The 17,940-nt window shown below is 39.9% G+C and overlaps 2 protein-coding genes across 2 annotated transcripts; both read left to right on the forward strand.

Annotated features, from left to right (window-relative positions):
• Positions 1-2,448: 2,448 nt before the first annotated feature.
• LOC309401467 (olfactory receptor 5J3-like) lies at positions 2,449-3,402 on the forward strand (the record flags this gene model as incomplete). Its single annotated transcript, XM_081970531.1, has 1 exon — positions 2,449-3,402. One exon carries the CDS (start codon positions 2,449-2,451, stop codon positions 3,400-3,402), a length of 954 nt encoding a protein of 317 aa, XP_081826657.1.
• Positions 3,403-13,612: 10,210 nt separating this feature from the next.
• On the forward strand, positions 13,613-14,485 carry LOC309401468 (olfactory receptor 5AN1-like; the record flags this gene model as incomplete). Its single annotated transcript, XM_081970532.1, has 1 exon — positions 13,613-14,485. One exon carries the CDS (start codon positions 13,613-13,615, stop codon positions 14,483-14,485), a length of 873 nt encoding a protein of 290 aa, XP_081826658.1.
• Positions 14,486-17,940: the final 3,455 nt, after the last annotated feature.

Raw genomic sequence — 17,940 nt, forward strand, 5'->3', positions numbered from 1 at the left:
ATGAGTGTGGTCACCTCATGGCTGCTGCGTTATGCTGCTGCAACAGCGCAACACAGTTATTCTCCACTGAGGCTGTGCCCACATCCTCCCATCCCTGCACCCTCCCATCCCCATGCCAGGCTCTTCAGGAGCCCACTCACAAAAGAACAGCTGCCTGGCAACCCCCCTCTCCAGACGGGCAGATTGCCACTCACCAACCTAGTGGTATCACATGCGAGCGCCTGTTCCCTCCCAGCTCCCACAGCTTGCTGCCTTCAGGATATCGTTAGTTTGATGAGTGGCACTCTTCCAGGTCAGAGGGGGTGTTGTACAAGGGGCTTATTTTCAGGAGAGGGCTTATACTTTTTCCCACCCCAAAAATATGGTATGGCCTTATTTTCAAGACATGTCATATTTTCAGGGAAACATGGTAGATTTAAAGAAGGTTGATCCAAACAGAGGGGATCTTGAAAAGGGTTCTTAAATTTCACAAGGTATTAATACTTTATTTCCATTTGATAAAATAGCAATAGTACTTAGACTTCTCTACCTCTCCACAGTGCTTTGCAGCCCTCTCTAAGCAGTTTACAGAGTCAGCAAATTGTCCCCAACAATTTGGATCCTCATTTTATCAACCTCAGAAGGATGAAAAGCTGAGTCAACCTTGAGCCAGTGAGGCTCAAACAGCTAAATGGTTGGCAGCCAGCAATCAGCAGAAGTAGCCTGCAGTACTGCCCTCTAACCACTGTGCCACTGCAGCTCATAATAGCTCAGCTAATATAATAAAATCATGTTCATACAGATTTATGTAATTCTTCTGCTTATGCATTTCTTTCATAAGGAATTCATATTTTCAAGTAGATTATTTTGATTCTAAGTATTAACTTCAATATTTTAAATAAGGAAAGTAAAGTCATCTAAAAAAAGATAAACAAAAACTTTGTGGCATATTTAAATTGATTTCATCTCAAATTGAAGTACCTTGACTCAATGAGTTTTTACTGCTCTGTAATAACAAAGAAAGAATGACATCAGCTAACTCCTTCTTTTTAATGTCTTGCTTCAAAGAAAATGTTCATAGACAGAGAGGAAGTTTGAGAAGATACAGAATATGACTTTGGTGCAACAGAAGTACTTCTTACAAGGTAACCTACTATTTCTTTTCCTTTCTTTTGTGATTAAAGGAAAGAAAACAATTTTGTAACAAAGTAATTTTGGTCATTATTAAAGAGAAAGAGAAAGCAATGCATATATAGATATTATAGGTAGAAATATAGTCATAGATATATAGACACAAATATACATACATACATACATACATACGTACATACGTACGTACATACATACATACATACATACATACATACACACATATATATATATATATATATATATATATATATATATATATATATATATATATATATATATATATGCTGTATTTGTACCAATAAATAAATATTGTACCGATAAAAAATAAAATATATAAAATATATATATATCTTTCTGTTTTGTTAATGAGAATAATTAGCTGAGCATGATTAGCTGACATATATTTGACTATATATTCAAGTCAACTATGTTTAATAAAAGTTTAGTGTAAAAATGGGGATCAGCTTGAGTTGCTTGCTGAAAAAAAAAGTTATTCTTAAATAAAAAAAATAAGTATGATCTGAAGCTGAATGTAGTTCTATCAGAACTAGGATAGAAAACACCAAACTACAAGAGCTAAAAAATGGAAAAGGAACAAAAAAGTAGAAATCATTTTGGTACTGCTGTGAAAAGAACTCCAAAATGGATATCTCCATATAGTCTTCAGAAGGTCAACAGGAGCATATGGTTTCCCTGTCAGTAAAGGTAGAGCAGGATACATATTGAATATATGAACAGCAAATTAATAGGTTATTAGGAGAGAATGACTGCCATGGTGGAAATAATGGATGGTCCAGCATTTTCACACCACATGCTTCAACTTTCTAAAATGCTACAACTTTTAATATGGTATATGCGGTAGACTTTTGTGATGCTATGGATTAATACTGTCCTTAAAAACAGTTTTTTCTATAGACTGCATAACTCCAGTCCATGTGGATATATTAAAAAATATAATTGATATGTATGTAACTTCATGAACAGCACACTTTTATTGATGGTAAACTCAGAGACTCTCCCACTTCATTATGCATAGAGTTGTAAGCCAATGGATGCAGAAAAAATACTTGTTACCAACATTTATGAATGCAAAACTATAAAGAAAAACTAAACCCATTATTAAAAGAAAAATACAGAAATTATGTTTCTCCATTAATAAAACAAATAAAAAGTAAGAAACAGATTACCATTCATTCCCAAACAATTTTAAACAGTAATCTGAAGATGCTAAACTTAAACGTATGTATATTATTGAATGAAAATTAACATGGTTCAAAGATTCAATACTTGTTTTTTCTTTTTCTTTTCTCAGATACTATGTTTTCAGAACACTCTGAGTTGGAAAATCACACTATAAGGACAGAGTTTATCTTATTGGGGCTGTCGAATGATCCACACATAGAGTTATTTTTTCTTTTCTTGTTCTTCCTCATTTTTTTACTCACTATCTTGGGAAATATTATAATTATACTAGTGATCAAGTCTGAATTTTGTCTTCAGACCCCCATGTTCTTCTTTCTCAGCCATTTAGCTTTTGTTGACATCTGCTATTCCTCGGTCACTGTTCCCAAGATGCTAGCAAATTTTATTACAAAGCAGAAAACCATTTCTTGGGAAGGATGCAGTGTACAGATTGCCTTCTTTTTCCAAATTGCTTGCACTGAAGTCTTCATCCTCTCAGCAATGGGTTATGACCGATATGTAGCTATATGTGACCCTTTGCGTTATAGCACATACTTGACAAGAGAGATATGTAATAAAATGGTGACTGGAGCTTGGCTGATGGGTTTCTTTTATTCTATGATGAATGTAGTACCTTTGCAAAATCTTCATTTTTGTGGCAACAATATAATCAGACACTATACTTGTGAACTTCCTTCCCTCTTGGCTTTATCTTGTGCAAACACCTTCATGAATTACATTGTTCTTCTATTATCTGTATTGGTTTTTGGTGGTAGTCCATTTCTTATAACCCTGGTCTCTTATATTTACATCATTTTAGCTATTCTGAAAATTAAATCAGCAGAAGGGAGGAAGAAAGCTTTTTCCACTTGCAGCTCCCATCTCATTGTTGTGGGCTTCTTTTATATTACAGCTTTTGTTCGCTATATGAAGCCAAGTTCAGAATCACTTGTAGAACTGGATAAAGCGATCTCTATTCAGTATAGAATTTTAACTCCAATGTTAAACCCAGTGATATATAGTCTGAAAAACAAAGAGATCAGATCTGGTGCAGATAAATTATTTAGAAAGTGTAGGTCCATTCTTTAGTTATGAAATGATACTCCAAAATCTTGATTTAATATCTCTACAACTTCAACAGTGAGAAAGAAAAATAATAATATCATAGCAAGAATGAGTGTTGTTACTTATTCAAAATCCCCAATATTTTGGTTATTGTGTGATACCAGGATATGAGTAGTTCTCATTGAGCCCTGCTGTAACAGTGTGGGAGAATTCAAGTGAAGAAAAGTAAACTTGCTCTAATGTTCACCGGAGTATTTTTTTTTTAAGAATCAGGGTGAAAGTATCCACTGATATGTATTTCTTAATTTGCTTCTTCTCACAGTATGTCCCCCCACTTGCTTTAACTTACCTTGAAGCATGCAACATAAACATATTTTCCCAATAATATCAATTTTTAAGATATTTTATAAGAGCTACATAAGAACCGAGATGCACTTTTTTTTTAAAGGATGCTATAAAATACAATAAGCATTTATCTGGGAAGGTGGGATTTATCATTTCATATCAGAATTTATGATACTACATTATGTTTTAAAAAAACAATGTACACTTCCCTAAGATCATTAGTAACAACAGTCTTAGCAACTGTAATGCATATGCAGTTATTTTTCATTGATCACTGTTTCATTCATACTATTGTCTTGATAGAGTTTATAATCAAAATCCATATAATTTAATTCCCCTGAATAGACTCCCAGACAGAAGGATTAACTAGACATTTCTATGTGCATTGTGGGCAATTTTAAAGGTACTACAAATACTGTATAGTCATTATTATTTTATTCATAAAATAAAGAGTCACTGAACAACTTGCTGTGTTGTAATATTATAATAAATATTACCCTAAACCCTAACCTAAATGAATTTGCCTTGGTGGATGAATCCAGATGTACAATAGTTTAAAAAACTGTGGTTTAACTAATGTTTATGATGCACTAACTTAAATGAAAGCAGCATGTAAGACCTCTCCTATACATGCTTCTTCAGCTGGGGATTCACATCTGGTATCAGGATACAAGCACTAGGGTAAGATGTTACAGATGTACGAAAAGTTTAAACCTGCATGCTGATGTCTTGCTGAGTTCATTGACAGTTAAAGTGTGGGAGCTTCTTTGTTGGTTTAGCTCAATTCAGGGGACAAAAATGTTTCGAGTTTTTGAAGTTTTTGTTCTGTTACTTTTATTATTAGTTTTTTAAAAGAATTAGAAGTTTATAGTGAAATTGGAGGGGATGATGTCTGCATTTGTAATGAATAAATTCATGCTTATCTTTAAACAATTAAAGGAAATGGATCCATATCTTACACCATCATCCTTTCCATAATACTTATAATAAAAGGATTCATCCTACATATTTCTTGGAGATAACTCAGCCAAATCCCGCATTAATAACTTTTGATTCTTAATGGTGCTTGAGAAAAGATAAAAAAGACTGGTTTCTTTTAATTTCCAGTAAAGTCTGTCAGCAATGATACCTGTTTTCTCTACTCTCAAAATTAGAGAAAGGATTTCATGTAGATTGCTTTTCAGGAGAAAAGAAATAAACAATCAAGTACTTTAACATCTGTAGCACCCTCAATCGATCTGAGGCCCTGCTGAACTATGGTTTATTTTTACTCAAGGGTAGACCTGATTTTATTGCAGGAGTCCCCCCTCTCGCAAATATGGCCCTCTGCCCTTTTCTAGGGCCCACCTTAATGACGGATGCATTAATCCAGAGAGGTGGAAGAAGAGGAGGCTCCGGGGGTTTTTGTGTAAATGTTTTTAAAATGTTTTAAGGGGATCCAGGGTGAGGGGAGGGTTTAGCCAGACCAGGAACAGGAGTAGAGCCAGGCAAACAGGTGGGACTGAGGAGGAAGAGAGCGGAGTGGGGGAGGGGAGTCAGTATAACGTTCCTTTAGAGGGTTCCTATATTCCAACGGTCGCAGGAAGGGGTGGATGCGAGGACAGAAGAAGATTCTGCAGTCGGTTGGGAGACCGCAGTCGCTGGATACGCCCGGTCATTTGTACCAACCCCCGCACTCTAGGTGGTCAGGGCTTACAGAGCCGAGGCATGAGGCTGATGTTGTGTAACACAAGGTCCATTGTTAATAAGGCCCCCCTCATCCATGATCTGGTTTCTGAGGGGGAGCCGGACCTTGCAGGGATCACAGAAACCTGGTTGGGCCACGAGGGGGGTTTGCCCCTCGTGGAAATGTGCCCACCAGGATACTGTGTATTCCACCAGCCTCGTGCCCGGGGTAGGGGTGGTGGGGTAGCGGTCATTATACGGGAAGTCCTGGTACCGAGAGAATTCACCGTACCTCAGATATCCGGATGTGAGACTCTAGGTGTGAGATGGGGCCCAGGGAGTCAGTTGGGCAGGCTGATTGCATACTTGGCTCCTCGCTATGCATCAGCAGCCCTGCCAGAGCTCCTCGAGGTGATTGCAGAGGTGGCGGTTGAGACCCCCAGACTATTAGTCATGGGGGACTTCAACCTGCCATCAACGGGTGAATCATCCGAGGCAGCCCGGGAGTTCATGGCTTCCATGTCAGCCTTGGACCTGACCCAAATAATTCAGGGCCCCTCACACGAGGGAGGCCACATGCTGGACCTTGTTTTCATCTCTGGTCGATGGAAGAGTGATCTGGGAATAGGGGATCAGGTTATCACTCCCCTGTCATGGTCAGATCACTCGCTTCTCCGGCTGGACTTCCCTGACGCCACCCCCCATCACGGGGAGGCGGAACCAAAAGATCTTAGATGGTTCCGCCCCAGGCGACTGATGGAACCAGATAAGTTCCAGACAGAGCTTGGGCCACTTCCTTTAGCCCTGACCCGCTCCCGGATGGAGGATCTGGTGGTGGCATGGAACAGTGCGGCGGCCGGGGCCTTGGACCGGGTGGCGCCCTTGCGGCCTCTCCGGTGGTAGCGAACCACCCTGGCCGCTTGGTTCACCGAGGAGCTGAGGGTGATGAAGCGCCACAAGAGACACCTAGAGAGCAGATGGAGATCCTCTCGTGCCGAATCTGACCGAACACAGGTAAGAGCCCATTTATGGACCTACCTTGTGGCACTAAGGGTGGCTAAACGTCGTTATTACGCCACCCTTATTGCGTCCACAGAAAACCGCCCTGCCGCCCTGTTTTGGGTGACCCGCTCCCTTCTTTCACAGAGGTCGCGGGAAGCCCCTTTACAGGGGAGGGCAGAGGAATTTGGGGAATATCTGCAGGACAAAATCACTCAGATCCGGAGTGAATGGGTCCCCCTCAGTGATCGTGGGGAGACACCGGAGGCGAGTCTTGAGGTGCCACTCTGGGAGGAGTTTGACTCTGTTGCCGCCGAGGATATGGACAGGCTACGTGGGCGACTGCGGGCCACCACATGTTTATTGGACCCGTGTCCCTCCTGGCTTTTACTGGCAGCCTGGGAGGTTACACGAGACTGGCTCCTGGGGCTGGTGAACGCCTCGCTGGGGGAGGGGTTCCTACCAACAACCTTGAAAGAGGTGGTGGTGAGGCCCCTACTTAAGAGGCCTTCCCTGGACCCAGTACAGTTAGCCAATTATCATCCTGTCTCCAACCTTCCCTTTTTAGCGAAGGTTGTTGAGAGTGTGGTGGCGCAGCAGTTCCCTCGACACCTGGAGGAAATTACTTATCTAGACCCGCGCCAGTCCGGTTTCAGACCCGGCCACAGCACGGAGATGGCTTTGGTCGCGTTGGTGGATGATCTCTGGAGGGCGAAGGATGGGGGTTGTTCCTCCATCCTAGTCCTGTTAAATCTCTCAGCGGCTTTCGATACCATCGACCATGGTATCCTATTGCGTCGACTGGAGGGGATGGGGGTGAGGGGCACCATTTTGCGGTGGTTCTCCTCCTTCCTCTCCGGTCAGACGCAATGTGTGTTGGGGGGGGGGAAAGGTCGACCCTGAGGCCGCTCACGTGTGGAGTGCCACAGGGGTCGGTCCTCTCCCCTCTCCTGTTCAACACATACATGAAACCGCTGGGCAAGATCATTCGAAGATTCGGGGTTGAGTGCCATCTGTATGCAGATGACACTCAGTTGTTCATCTCTACCCTGAACCACCCCAACGAAGCCGTCGAGGTGATGTCCCGGTGTCTGGAAGCCGTGCGGGTCTGGATGGGTGACAACAGACTCAAGCTCAACCCTTCCAAGATGGAGTGGCTGTGGCTACCGGCACCCCACTTTAGCCAATGTGTTCCATCTCTGGCCATCGGGGGGGGAACAACTGCCCCCGGTGGATAGGGCACGCAATTTGGGCGTCCTCCTAGATTCCCGGCTGTCGCTAGATGATCATGTGATGGCTGTGGCTAGGGGGGCGTTCCACCAGGTTCGCCTGGTGCGCCAATTGTGCCCCTTACTAGAGCGGGACGCCCCTTGCACAGTCACTCATTCCCTAGTGACTTCCCGTCTTGATTACTGTAACGCTCTCTACATGGGGCTCCCCTTGAGATGCACCCGAAGGCTCCAGCTGGTTCAGAATGCAGCCGCGCGGGTTATTATGGGGAGTACTAGGTACTCCCATGTAACACCTTTCCTGCATGAGCTGTACTGGCTGCCTGTGGCTTTTTGGGTGCGTTTCAAGGTGCTGATTGTCATCTTCAAAGCGCTCCATGGCTTGGACCTAGTTACCTGCGGGATCGCATTCTACCCCATACATCCCTGCGACCAATCCGCTCTCACAGAGAGGGTCTCCTCCGGGTACCTTCCGCTAAACAGTGTGGGCGGGCGGTGCCTAGGAATAGGGCCTTCTCTGTGATGGGCCCAACCCTCTGGAATGACCTCCCCCCCGATATTAGAACCACCTCAGATCTCCGCTCCTTCTGCAAGAAACTCAAGACCCACCTGTTTCGATTAGCCTAATTGTAATTGTAATTGTATTTACAGGGAACATCTATTACTAACCTTCCTGGATGGCTTTTTAAATTTTAAATTTGGGGTTTTAAACGGGTTTTAAAATTGTTTTAATTATTTAAATTGGTTTTGGGTTTTATACACAGACGGTATGTGTGCGTTGTTTTGTTTGATGTCTTATGTTATGTTTTGTTGTCTTGAACATGAACGGTCTGTACACCGCTCCGAGTCCCTACGGGGAGAGGGGGTGGTCTATAAATTCAATAAACCTTAAACCTTAAACCTTACTTTGACAAACTCCTACTAAAATTCAATTCAAGGTGTTGATTAAAGTCCTACATGACATTGGACTTGATCATTTTTAGGACCACCTCTTCCAAAGAATATACTGTATATTTCCCACTGGAATAGATAGGGTACACTTCAGATGTAGCAGGACCTTTGAAGTGTGCTATTTCCATGGCTGTCCCTAGTGTATTGAGCACCCTCCCCATGGCAATACAGTAGACTTTCCCTCTCTTTTAGTCTTTGGAAAGTCATTAAAACCTGGCTTTTTAAAGAAGGATAGATTAGAACTGAATTGAAAGAATGGAACAATGGTGATTGACATTTGCTGTGGATCTTCTTAGAAGATGGTTCAGATGCAGGTATTTTATTTTGTTGATTTGTTTGATTAAAAAAACCACACACAAGGATGCACACCTTCACAGAGAGATATACACCAAGGCTTCAAACAGTTCTTCAGAGTTTTAATATGCTCAGTCCTTAGAATCAGCAGAAGAAAACATTTTTGACTTACCATACAAGCTAATAAAGTATACCATCTTTTTCTTAACAATAATCCTACTTAAAGTGAAGTTGTCTTGCAGCCTGTCTTCTATCACCACATGAAAAACAAATTAAAGGCAATTAGATTTTATGATACTTTTGGTAAATAAGGAGGAGGAAGCAAAATAATTCTTTGGCTCACTTAAACAGTACATATTTTTGTTTGGGGAATATTTATTCTAAAATAGAATTAATTTCATGAATTCAACAAGAAATGAAGAATTAGTTCACTTCTCTTTTTATTATCTTGCTCCAGATTGGACTCACAGTCTTAGCAGGAAGGTTGCACAGGTTGACATAGGATGCAAAACATTTCTAAGATTCAAGGTAACTGCTCATTTAAAATATCACTGTGTTTGCAATTTTGTATGTCTATTTTTAACTTTTCACACTTAGCTCTAAAACCTTTGTACAGAATTAATAACAAATGATTGAGAAACTGAATTAATGGCTTTCTTAAAATAAGCTTTCAATCAAATCTAAGCAAACTAACAGGGTTATTGTGGCTGTTAAAAACTGATTGTTACTGGAAAAGCCGTAAAAGTTCAGCTATATTTATTATGTTCATCATTAGTAATCACAATTTTCTTATTGCTTCCCTTCTCTTTCTCCTTCAGTTCTACATCAGGTATATATTAAATTCATTCCAAGAATGGACACTTTTGGTGTGTGTTGATTTTTTTTAATCCTATCATAATTTTCATTGTAAAAGATGTTCTTTCACATATTTCACAAAAAACAACAATCCAAAAATATTTTTTTTTCTAATTTGCAACAGCAGAAGTCTATATTTAGCCTTACTTGGCTACTTTTAAAAAGCTCTGGAAATTGGCCAAAGCAAAAATATAAACTAAATACTTTGAAATTCAAAAGCATATACAGTAGGACCAGAAAGAGAGATTTTGGGGAGTTGGAAGGGAACAATGAAGATGGAGAAAGTGCCTATGGAATACAGTGAAAGTAAATCAGTGAAACCTAAAAATAAAAATAAAAACTAATATGGCCAAACTAAATACTATGGGTTGTCCTGTATAATTCCTTGCAATTCAACTTCCTGAAATCTCTCCATTTTGAATTTATGAAGAAACCAAAGTCTCAGATAATATCTATTAACATTTTCTTTAGAATTCTTGTGGCATGGTATTCACAGTAAAGACTGGTAACCAATGAATTAATGAATCAAAACATCATAACAATCAACAAAGCACAATATTAAAGTGAGAAAGGCAACACTTAATTTTCAATTTGGTTACAGATATAAAAAAAAACATTCAGTAACATTAGTGGTGGGTTTCAAATTTTTTTAGAACCGCTTCTGTAGGTATGGCCTGCTTTGTGGGAGTGGCTTGCCAGCCATGTGACTGGGTGAGTGTGGCCAACTTGTAAAATGTGGTGAAACTCACTTAACAACACTCTTGCTTAGCAACCAAAATGTTTGCTCAGAAATTCTGGCATTTGAAGCACGCAAGTCTTAAAGCTGTCAAGTTACAAGACCCTTGCACTCCTAACCCTTTAGAAAAAACACCCCAGGGGTGTTCAAACTTAACAGCTTTAAGACTTGTGGACTTCAACTCCCAGAATTCCTCCTCCAGTCATGTTGGCTCAGGAACTCTGGCATTGAAGTGTGCAAGTCTTAAAGCTGTCAAGTTACAAGACCACTGCACCCCTAACCCTTTAGAAAAAAACCCAGGGGTGTTCAAACTTGACAGCTTTAAGACTTGTGGACTTCAATTCCCAGAATTCCTCCTCTCGCTCTTCACCTTGATGATGTGCGGATGGGCGGGGGAAAGGAGCTGGAACCGTAAATCTACAGCTGGCACTGTAGATTTGTGGAACTTCTTCTATAGAAGAGATTAGAACTGGCAGGAACCCACTCCTGAGTAACATATATTATAATTCTAAGAATGGATCTTAAGCAAATTGTGATGCTTAAAGTAATATGCATGTTTAATTTAAATATGCATGCATTATTACTTATTGCATAATTAACAGTTTTATTTTTTGATAGATCCTTTGTTTTCTGAATACTTTGGGCTGGAAAACTAAACTGGAATAACAGAGTTTATCCTGTTAGGACTCTCCAATGATCAACAGATAGAGAATTTTTTCCTATTTTTATTTCTGATATTTATTTCTGATAGTCACCATCCTGGGAAATATAACTGTTATATTAGTGGTCAGGTTTGAGCATCACCTTCAGATCCCCATGTTCTTCTTTCTCAGCCATTTAGCTTTTGTTGACATCTGCTATTTTTCTATCACTGTTCCCCAAATGCTGGCAAACTTCATAAAAAAACAAAGAACCATTTCCTGGAAAGGATGTGTTGCACAATTATTATTATTTCTTTTGCAAACCTGTTCCACAGAAGTGTTCATTCTCTCAGGAATGGAATATGATCGTTATGCTTCCATATGTGATCCACTTCATAGCAGTAGATACTTGACAAGAGAGATATGCAATAAAATAGTGTGTGGAGCCTGGATTCTAGGTTTCTTATGTGCTACAGGGAATGTCCTGTTTTTGCTAAATCTCAACTTTTGCAGCAACGATGTAATCACACACTATAATTGTGAGCTTCCTTCACTATTGGCCTTGTCTTGTGCTGAAACTCTCACTAATTATATTGTTCTTCTAATATTTGTGTTGATGTTTGGTTTTAGCTCTTTTCTTTTCATCTTGATCTCTTATATTCATATTATTTCAACCATCCTGAAAATTGAATCAGCAAAGGACAGGCAGAAGGTTTCCACATGCAGATCACATCTCATTGTTGTGGGCTTATTTTACATTACAGCTTTATTTCACTATATGAAGCCAAGTTCAGAATCATTTATGGATCTGAACAAAGTAATCTTAACCACTACACCAGTGATAGTATGAGGGATGAGTAGTATGAACCCATCCCTACTCATACTTATTCAAACATATTATGGCTTCTATCCTGTGCTTTTGTGTTTTTGTTTTTGTGGAGATTAAAAATAATTTGGTTTAATTCAGAAATATGCATTAATTCAGAAATATGAATTTCTTTTATATAATATTCTCTGTGTTGTGTGGATTTAAAAATAATAACAGCAAACCAAATATATATTTAAACTATGACTTTAAATGAAAAAAGAAAAGAAAACACCAAGCAAAATATCTTTGACATGACTATCCTTCAGGCATTTTTATCTGGGGATGATCAATACCCAATTGGTTTCCTCTGCCCTGAATTCCAGAACAAATAATACTATGAACACTTCCCTTTTTTATTATCTTGCTCAAAGAAAGCCTCTTGCACATTTTAGATGAGGTTGTAAAAGATACAGAGTGTTTCTCTAGTGCAACAGATCTACTTCCTACAAAGTAATTGCATGTCTAATATGAACTGTGGATAAGAGAAAAGAAAATAGTTTTATGAAAAAGGCAGTAATTTTATGAACAAGGCAGTACTCATAAAACTACTCAAAGAAGGTTGGTCTTATTTCACCACTTAGTGCAATAGTCAACACAATTAAGGAAAGATGACGGGGGAAATATGGAAAGTCTTTCTCAAAATATTCTTTCAATCAAACATAATTTGAATTTTGATATTACATTTGAGTTATTTGGCTGTTGTATATAAGTCATGACTGAACACAGCCTTGTTTTAGGGAGATAGTAAGATTAATTCTGCTCAATTTTAATACTCAGTGTTTTTTAAACTTTGAGTTACATGTAAATATATTCTGATTAAAAAGGGTTAATCTTAATTGTCACACAGTCTCCCCTTTTACAAAATCAAACATGATGTAGATAATAAATCAATTTAGATATTTTTTATAATCTTCAAACATCAATGTTTTTTTTATTTTTTATTTTTTACATTTCTCACAGCAGATCACTTCTCTCTATATATATTTGGCTAAGATTAAAACAAAAGAAAACCCATGAGCAATAATAATCCAAATTCTTACTGCCATGGAAAGTCATAAAAATCCAGAGCCAAAAAAGGCAGGGCAGGGCAGGGAGCCAATACTGTCAAAAGAAAAAGTTTAACATTTCATGTTTGATTGAATTCTGTACAGACATTTGTAGTAATTTGCATCAATTTCCTTAAAAACCAGGTTTTCTTGATACAATGCATTTTATTTAATAATAAAAGTTTAATTCAAACACAATTGTTATCATATGCAAATAACTTGAATTTCAATGCAGTAATCAAGGACAATGTGTTACTTCATAAAAGCACAGCTGGCTATGCAAATGATAATAAGAACAAATATATATTTAAAATAATAAATGAATTAAAATGTCAAGAAAATAGCCGAAGACATTATGAAAATGGAAAAACAACACTTAAGTTGGCGCACTTATGAAAGGAAGAAAAAAATAGGAAACCCAGCATAATGAATTTCCATGTAGCATTAAATATTAATTTGACATTTTACCATTTTTGTTTCCTTTTCTAACAGATCATATGGTTTTCAAATCAACTCAACTTGAAAATCAAACTGCAATAATAGAGTTTATTTTGTTGGGACTCTCAGATGACCCACACATAGAGAATGTTCTTCTTTTTTTGATCATGATCATATTTGTAATCACTATCCTAGGAAATATAAGTGTTATATTAGTGATCAGGTCTGAGCTTCACCTTCAGACCCCCATGTTCTTCTTTCTCAGCCATTTAGCTTTTGTTGACATCTGCTATTCCTCAATCACTATCCCTAAGATGCTGATAAATTTTATTACAAAACAGAAAACCATTTCTTGGGAAGGATGCATTGCACAGATTGCCTTCTTTTTCCAAATTGCTTCCACTGAAGTCTTCATCCTCTCAGCAATGGGTTATGACCGATATGTAGCTATATGTGACCCCCTGAATTACAGCAGATTCTTGACAAAAAAGATATGCATTAAAATGGTGGGTGGAGTTTGGCTTCTTGGATTATTTTGTGCTATACTGAATGTACTACCCTTGCTAAATCTCCATTTTTGTGGCAACAATATAATCAGACATTATACTTGTGAGCTTCCTTCCGTCTTGGCATTGTCTTGTGGAAATACCTTCACAAATTATATTATTCTATTAGCATCTGTGATGGTATTTACTTTTGGCTCATTTCTCATCACACTTGTCTCTTATATTTACATCATTTTAACTATTCTAAAAATTAAATCAGCAGAAGGCAGGCAGAAAGCTTTTTCCACTTGCAGCTCCCATCTTATTGTTCTGGGCTTATTTTACATTTCAGGTTTGATTCGCTATATGAAGCCAAGTACAGAATCATTTATGGATCTGGACAAAATAATCTCTATTCAATATAGCATTTTAACTCCTATGTTAAACCCCATCATCTACAGCCTGAAAAACAAAGAGATCAAATCTGGTCTAGAGAAACTATTTGGAAAGGTTTGGCCCATTCTTTACCGAAAAAACAATATTCATAATTTCTGATTTAAAATCTTCACAACATCACTAATGAGAGAAAAATAATTAATAACACAGTAAGAATGTGGGATGCTATTTCCACCAAATCTTCAACTGTGATAGTGAAGTTATGCTCTGATATGAGGGAGTACACACTTATCATTGAATCTTCTGTAATTGTCGGAGATAATTCAAAATAAGCAAGGCATTCTTACTCTAATATCGTTCTGAGCTGTTTATTTAAAGTATCGGGATGGAAGTACTCATTGATATTTATTACAGTATGTCTCTCACTGTCTGTAACTTTGAAGCATGTAATGTAAATGTATTTTCCAAAATAATATGCATTTCTAAAGTCATTTTATTTGATTGCATAAGATTTTTAGTTGCATGGTTAAAAGATCCAACACATTCTACACCATGGTATGATTAGTACATTCATCTGGAAAATTGGGATCTATTATTTTATATTAGAATTTAGGATAGGTAAAAGATGGCTTCCAGGTCTGACAACATGGTGTTTAGAAAACCCATCAGTTTTGTATATCCTCATGGTTGTCACTGAAAACATTCTTAGCAATTACATTGTGTATATTCATCTTGCAGCTATTTATCAGTAGTTGCTGCTATCTTGGCAGCAGTTTTAGTTGAATTCCATATAATCTGATTCACATGGATAGCAGTCATGTTTAGCAATTTTATGTGCTTTGCAAGTTACTTTAATTTTATTAAATATATTTTAAAGGTATATTCTTTGTCATTTTTTGATATACAAGACTACTACACAACTTTTCACATTCTAATAATGTAATAAAATTGTTTTTTATTGTATCTTAAAATACTAAACTGCACACATTTTCTTGGTGGATGAATCATAGTTAGAAATTAGGCATTATATCCAGACCAATAATCTTTAAGAAATAATAGATGTACATTGTGTACATCTCTAATGAATAAATTAATTAATGCTTACTTTTAAGCAATTAAAGGAAATGGATCCATAACATACACAATCACACTTTCTATATAATACTTGTGATAACAAAAAGTATGTGTCCTTGTATGCATTTTTTGGAGATAATCAGATATTACCGTATTTTTCACCCTATAAGATGCTCCAGAATATAAAACGCACCCAATTTTAAAGGAGGAAAATCTAGAAAAAAAAGATTCTGAATCAAATGCTATAGTAAAATATTTTATATCAACTGTATAAAGTTAACAGCAGTTTAAGAACAATTTTATGTCAACCATGTAACATATTAAGAACTATCTTTACTCTCATTAACAGTCAGAGCAAGAAACAGCAAGAAATCCAGAAATGAAAGAACTGTCAATATTACCAATATGTTCTTCATTTCCCCTCCCCCCTTATATTTCATCTGGTGCTCTCTTATCCAGCCATATTTCATCTAGTGGTCTCATACCCCCTCATATCTCATCTGGTGCTCTCTAACCCCCATATTTCATCTGGTGTTCTCGTAACCCCCTCATATGCATCTGGTTTGAGTGAATGCTGCTGGAAAGGAGATTGTAAAAAGGAGATTGTTCCTCTTCCCTTCCCTTCCTCCACCCCCTCCCCAATTTCTCCAGATTCTCAGGAGCCTTAAAGCAGTGCCTCCTTAAACCAAAGCCTCTGAGTAACTGGGAAAGAAAGGCGTGCTTTCTTTCTTGTGTCTCTCTCCCCCACTTTCTTTCTTCAATCCCTCTTGTGCCTCTCTCTCCCTCTTTCTTTCTTTCCTTCCTTTCTCTTCCTCTTTCTTCCTTCCTTCCTCCCTTTTCTTTCTTGTCTCTCTCCCCCACTTATTTCCTCCCTCCCTCTCTTCCTTCCCTCCCTCCTTCTTGTGTCTCTCTCTCCAACGTTCTTTCTTTCTCTTTCTATCTTTGTCTCTCTCTCTCCCTTCCTTCCTTTCTCTCTTACTCTTTCTTTCTCACTCCCCCCCTCACACACACATACCTTCCAGTTGGCAAAAATTTCTGTTTTGCCAGCTGGGAGGCTGGCAAAGAAGCCTCGTTTTCCCTGCCACCCGTGGCAGTTCACTTGCTGTAACTCGGACAATGGGGAGGTGGGAGTAGCGCTGTCCGGGTTTGAGGAACGGATGTTCCTTCTGCTCAGCTTACGCACTTGAAAAGACCCCGCGGTTCCACATCCACAGCTGATCCCTTCTTGGCCAAAAGGGTGCCTTTTCGGTCCCAGCTGGGCATCTGGAAGAGAGTGGCCGAAGTGGCTTCTCTCTCCTCCTCCTGCCAGCTGAAGGAAAAGCCCCGGGGAGACGGGCTCCGCGCGCTGCTCTGACGGACTCCCGCAGCCGATCCTTCTTCTTTAGGGGTCAGCGGAGGATCGGCAGCCTGGCAGAGCAGCGCGCAGAGCCCGTCTCCCCCGGGGCTTTTCCTTCAGCTGGCAGGAGGAGGAGAGAGAAGCCGCTTCAGCAAACTTGTGTAAGATAAGACAGGCAGGCAGGTGGGCGCATGACCGCGCCTTCTACGTTTTCTCCAGCAGAGTCACAGACAGACAGAGATCACCTGGTTAAAAAGGAGGAGGCTTCACTGATCTGGAGCCCATCCAGGAAGACGAGGAATGTGAGGGGGATCTCTCCCCCCGTGGATGGAGCCTCCTCCTTCCAATTGGGGGATCCATGCAGAGGATTTTCCCCCACACCCCAATTGGAAACGAGGTGGCTGTCAAACCAAGGCAGCAAACCCAGCAGAAAAAGGAACAGGAGAGGAGTTCGTGCCAGCCGCCGGCTGGCCAGAGGCCCCCCCCCATTGGCTGCTCCCTCCTGAGCCATGCCCGCGCCCCTGCCCAACCTGCCTGCTGAGGAGGAGGAGGAGGCGGGGGCACGTTGCTGAGAAGTGGGCAGGGCAGAGGTGGGCGCAGTGCTGCTGCACTTGCCCTTAAGGGACATGCTGGCTGGCATTGCTTCAGGGCGCCCTGACCGCCAGCTCCTCCATACACCGCCCATTCCCCCCCAAAAAAAGACCGTTTTCTTTTTTAAAAACGCCTCTGCAGACGATCTTGAAAACCTGCGAGGTTGCTTTCGGAGGGGAAAGACGGGCAGCTGTGCAAAGGCTTGTTTTAAAGCTGCAGGCTCCAAGGCTGCAGGTGCCCAGGGGGGGGGCAGCAGGGGCAAATGCTGCCGCCTGCCCCCTCCCAAAGCAACGTCGCAGGTTTTCAAGATAGTTCAGACAGGTGTTTTTTAAAAAGAAAACCCTGAAAAAGCCGCAAGATCTGGAGAGAGATCTGGCCAGCCCGAGAAGACATTTCTGAGAAGAGATCTCGCCATTTTTTGCATCCGGGCATGCTGCAACGGGGGGGGGGGGGAGTGAAGACCTTTTCCAGCTGGCACAAAGGACTTCCCCGGACTTGCTTTAGTGAATACGGGCCCGCACCTCCACCACCACCAATCCGGAAAAGGTCTTTGCTCCCTCTCTCTTGCAGCAAGCCCCGATGCAAAAAAAATGCCAAGGACTTGCGAGTGAGT

The sequence above is a fragment of the Natrix helvetica genome (genome assembly GCF_964273705.1).
Source record: "Natrix helvetica genome assembly, chromosome: Z".
Taxonomy (NCBI): domain Eukaryota; kingdom Metazoa; phylum Chordata; class Lepidosauria; order Squamata; family Natricidae; genus Natrix; species Natrix helvetica.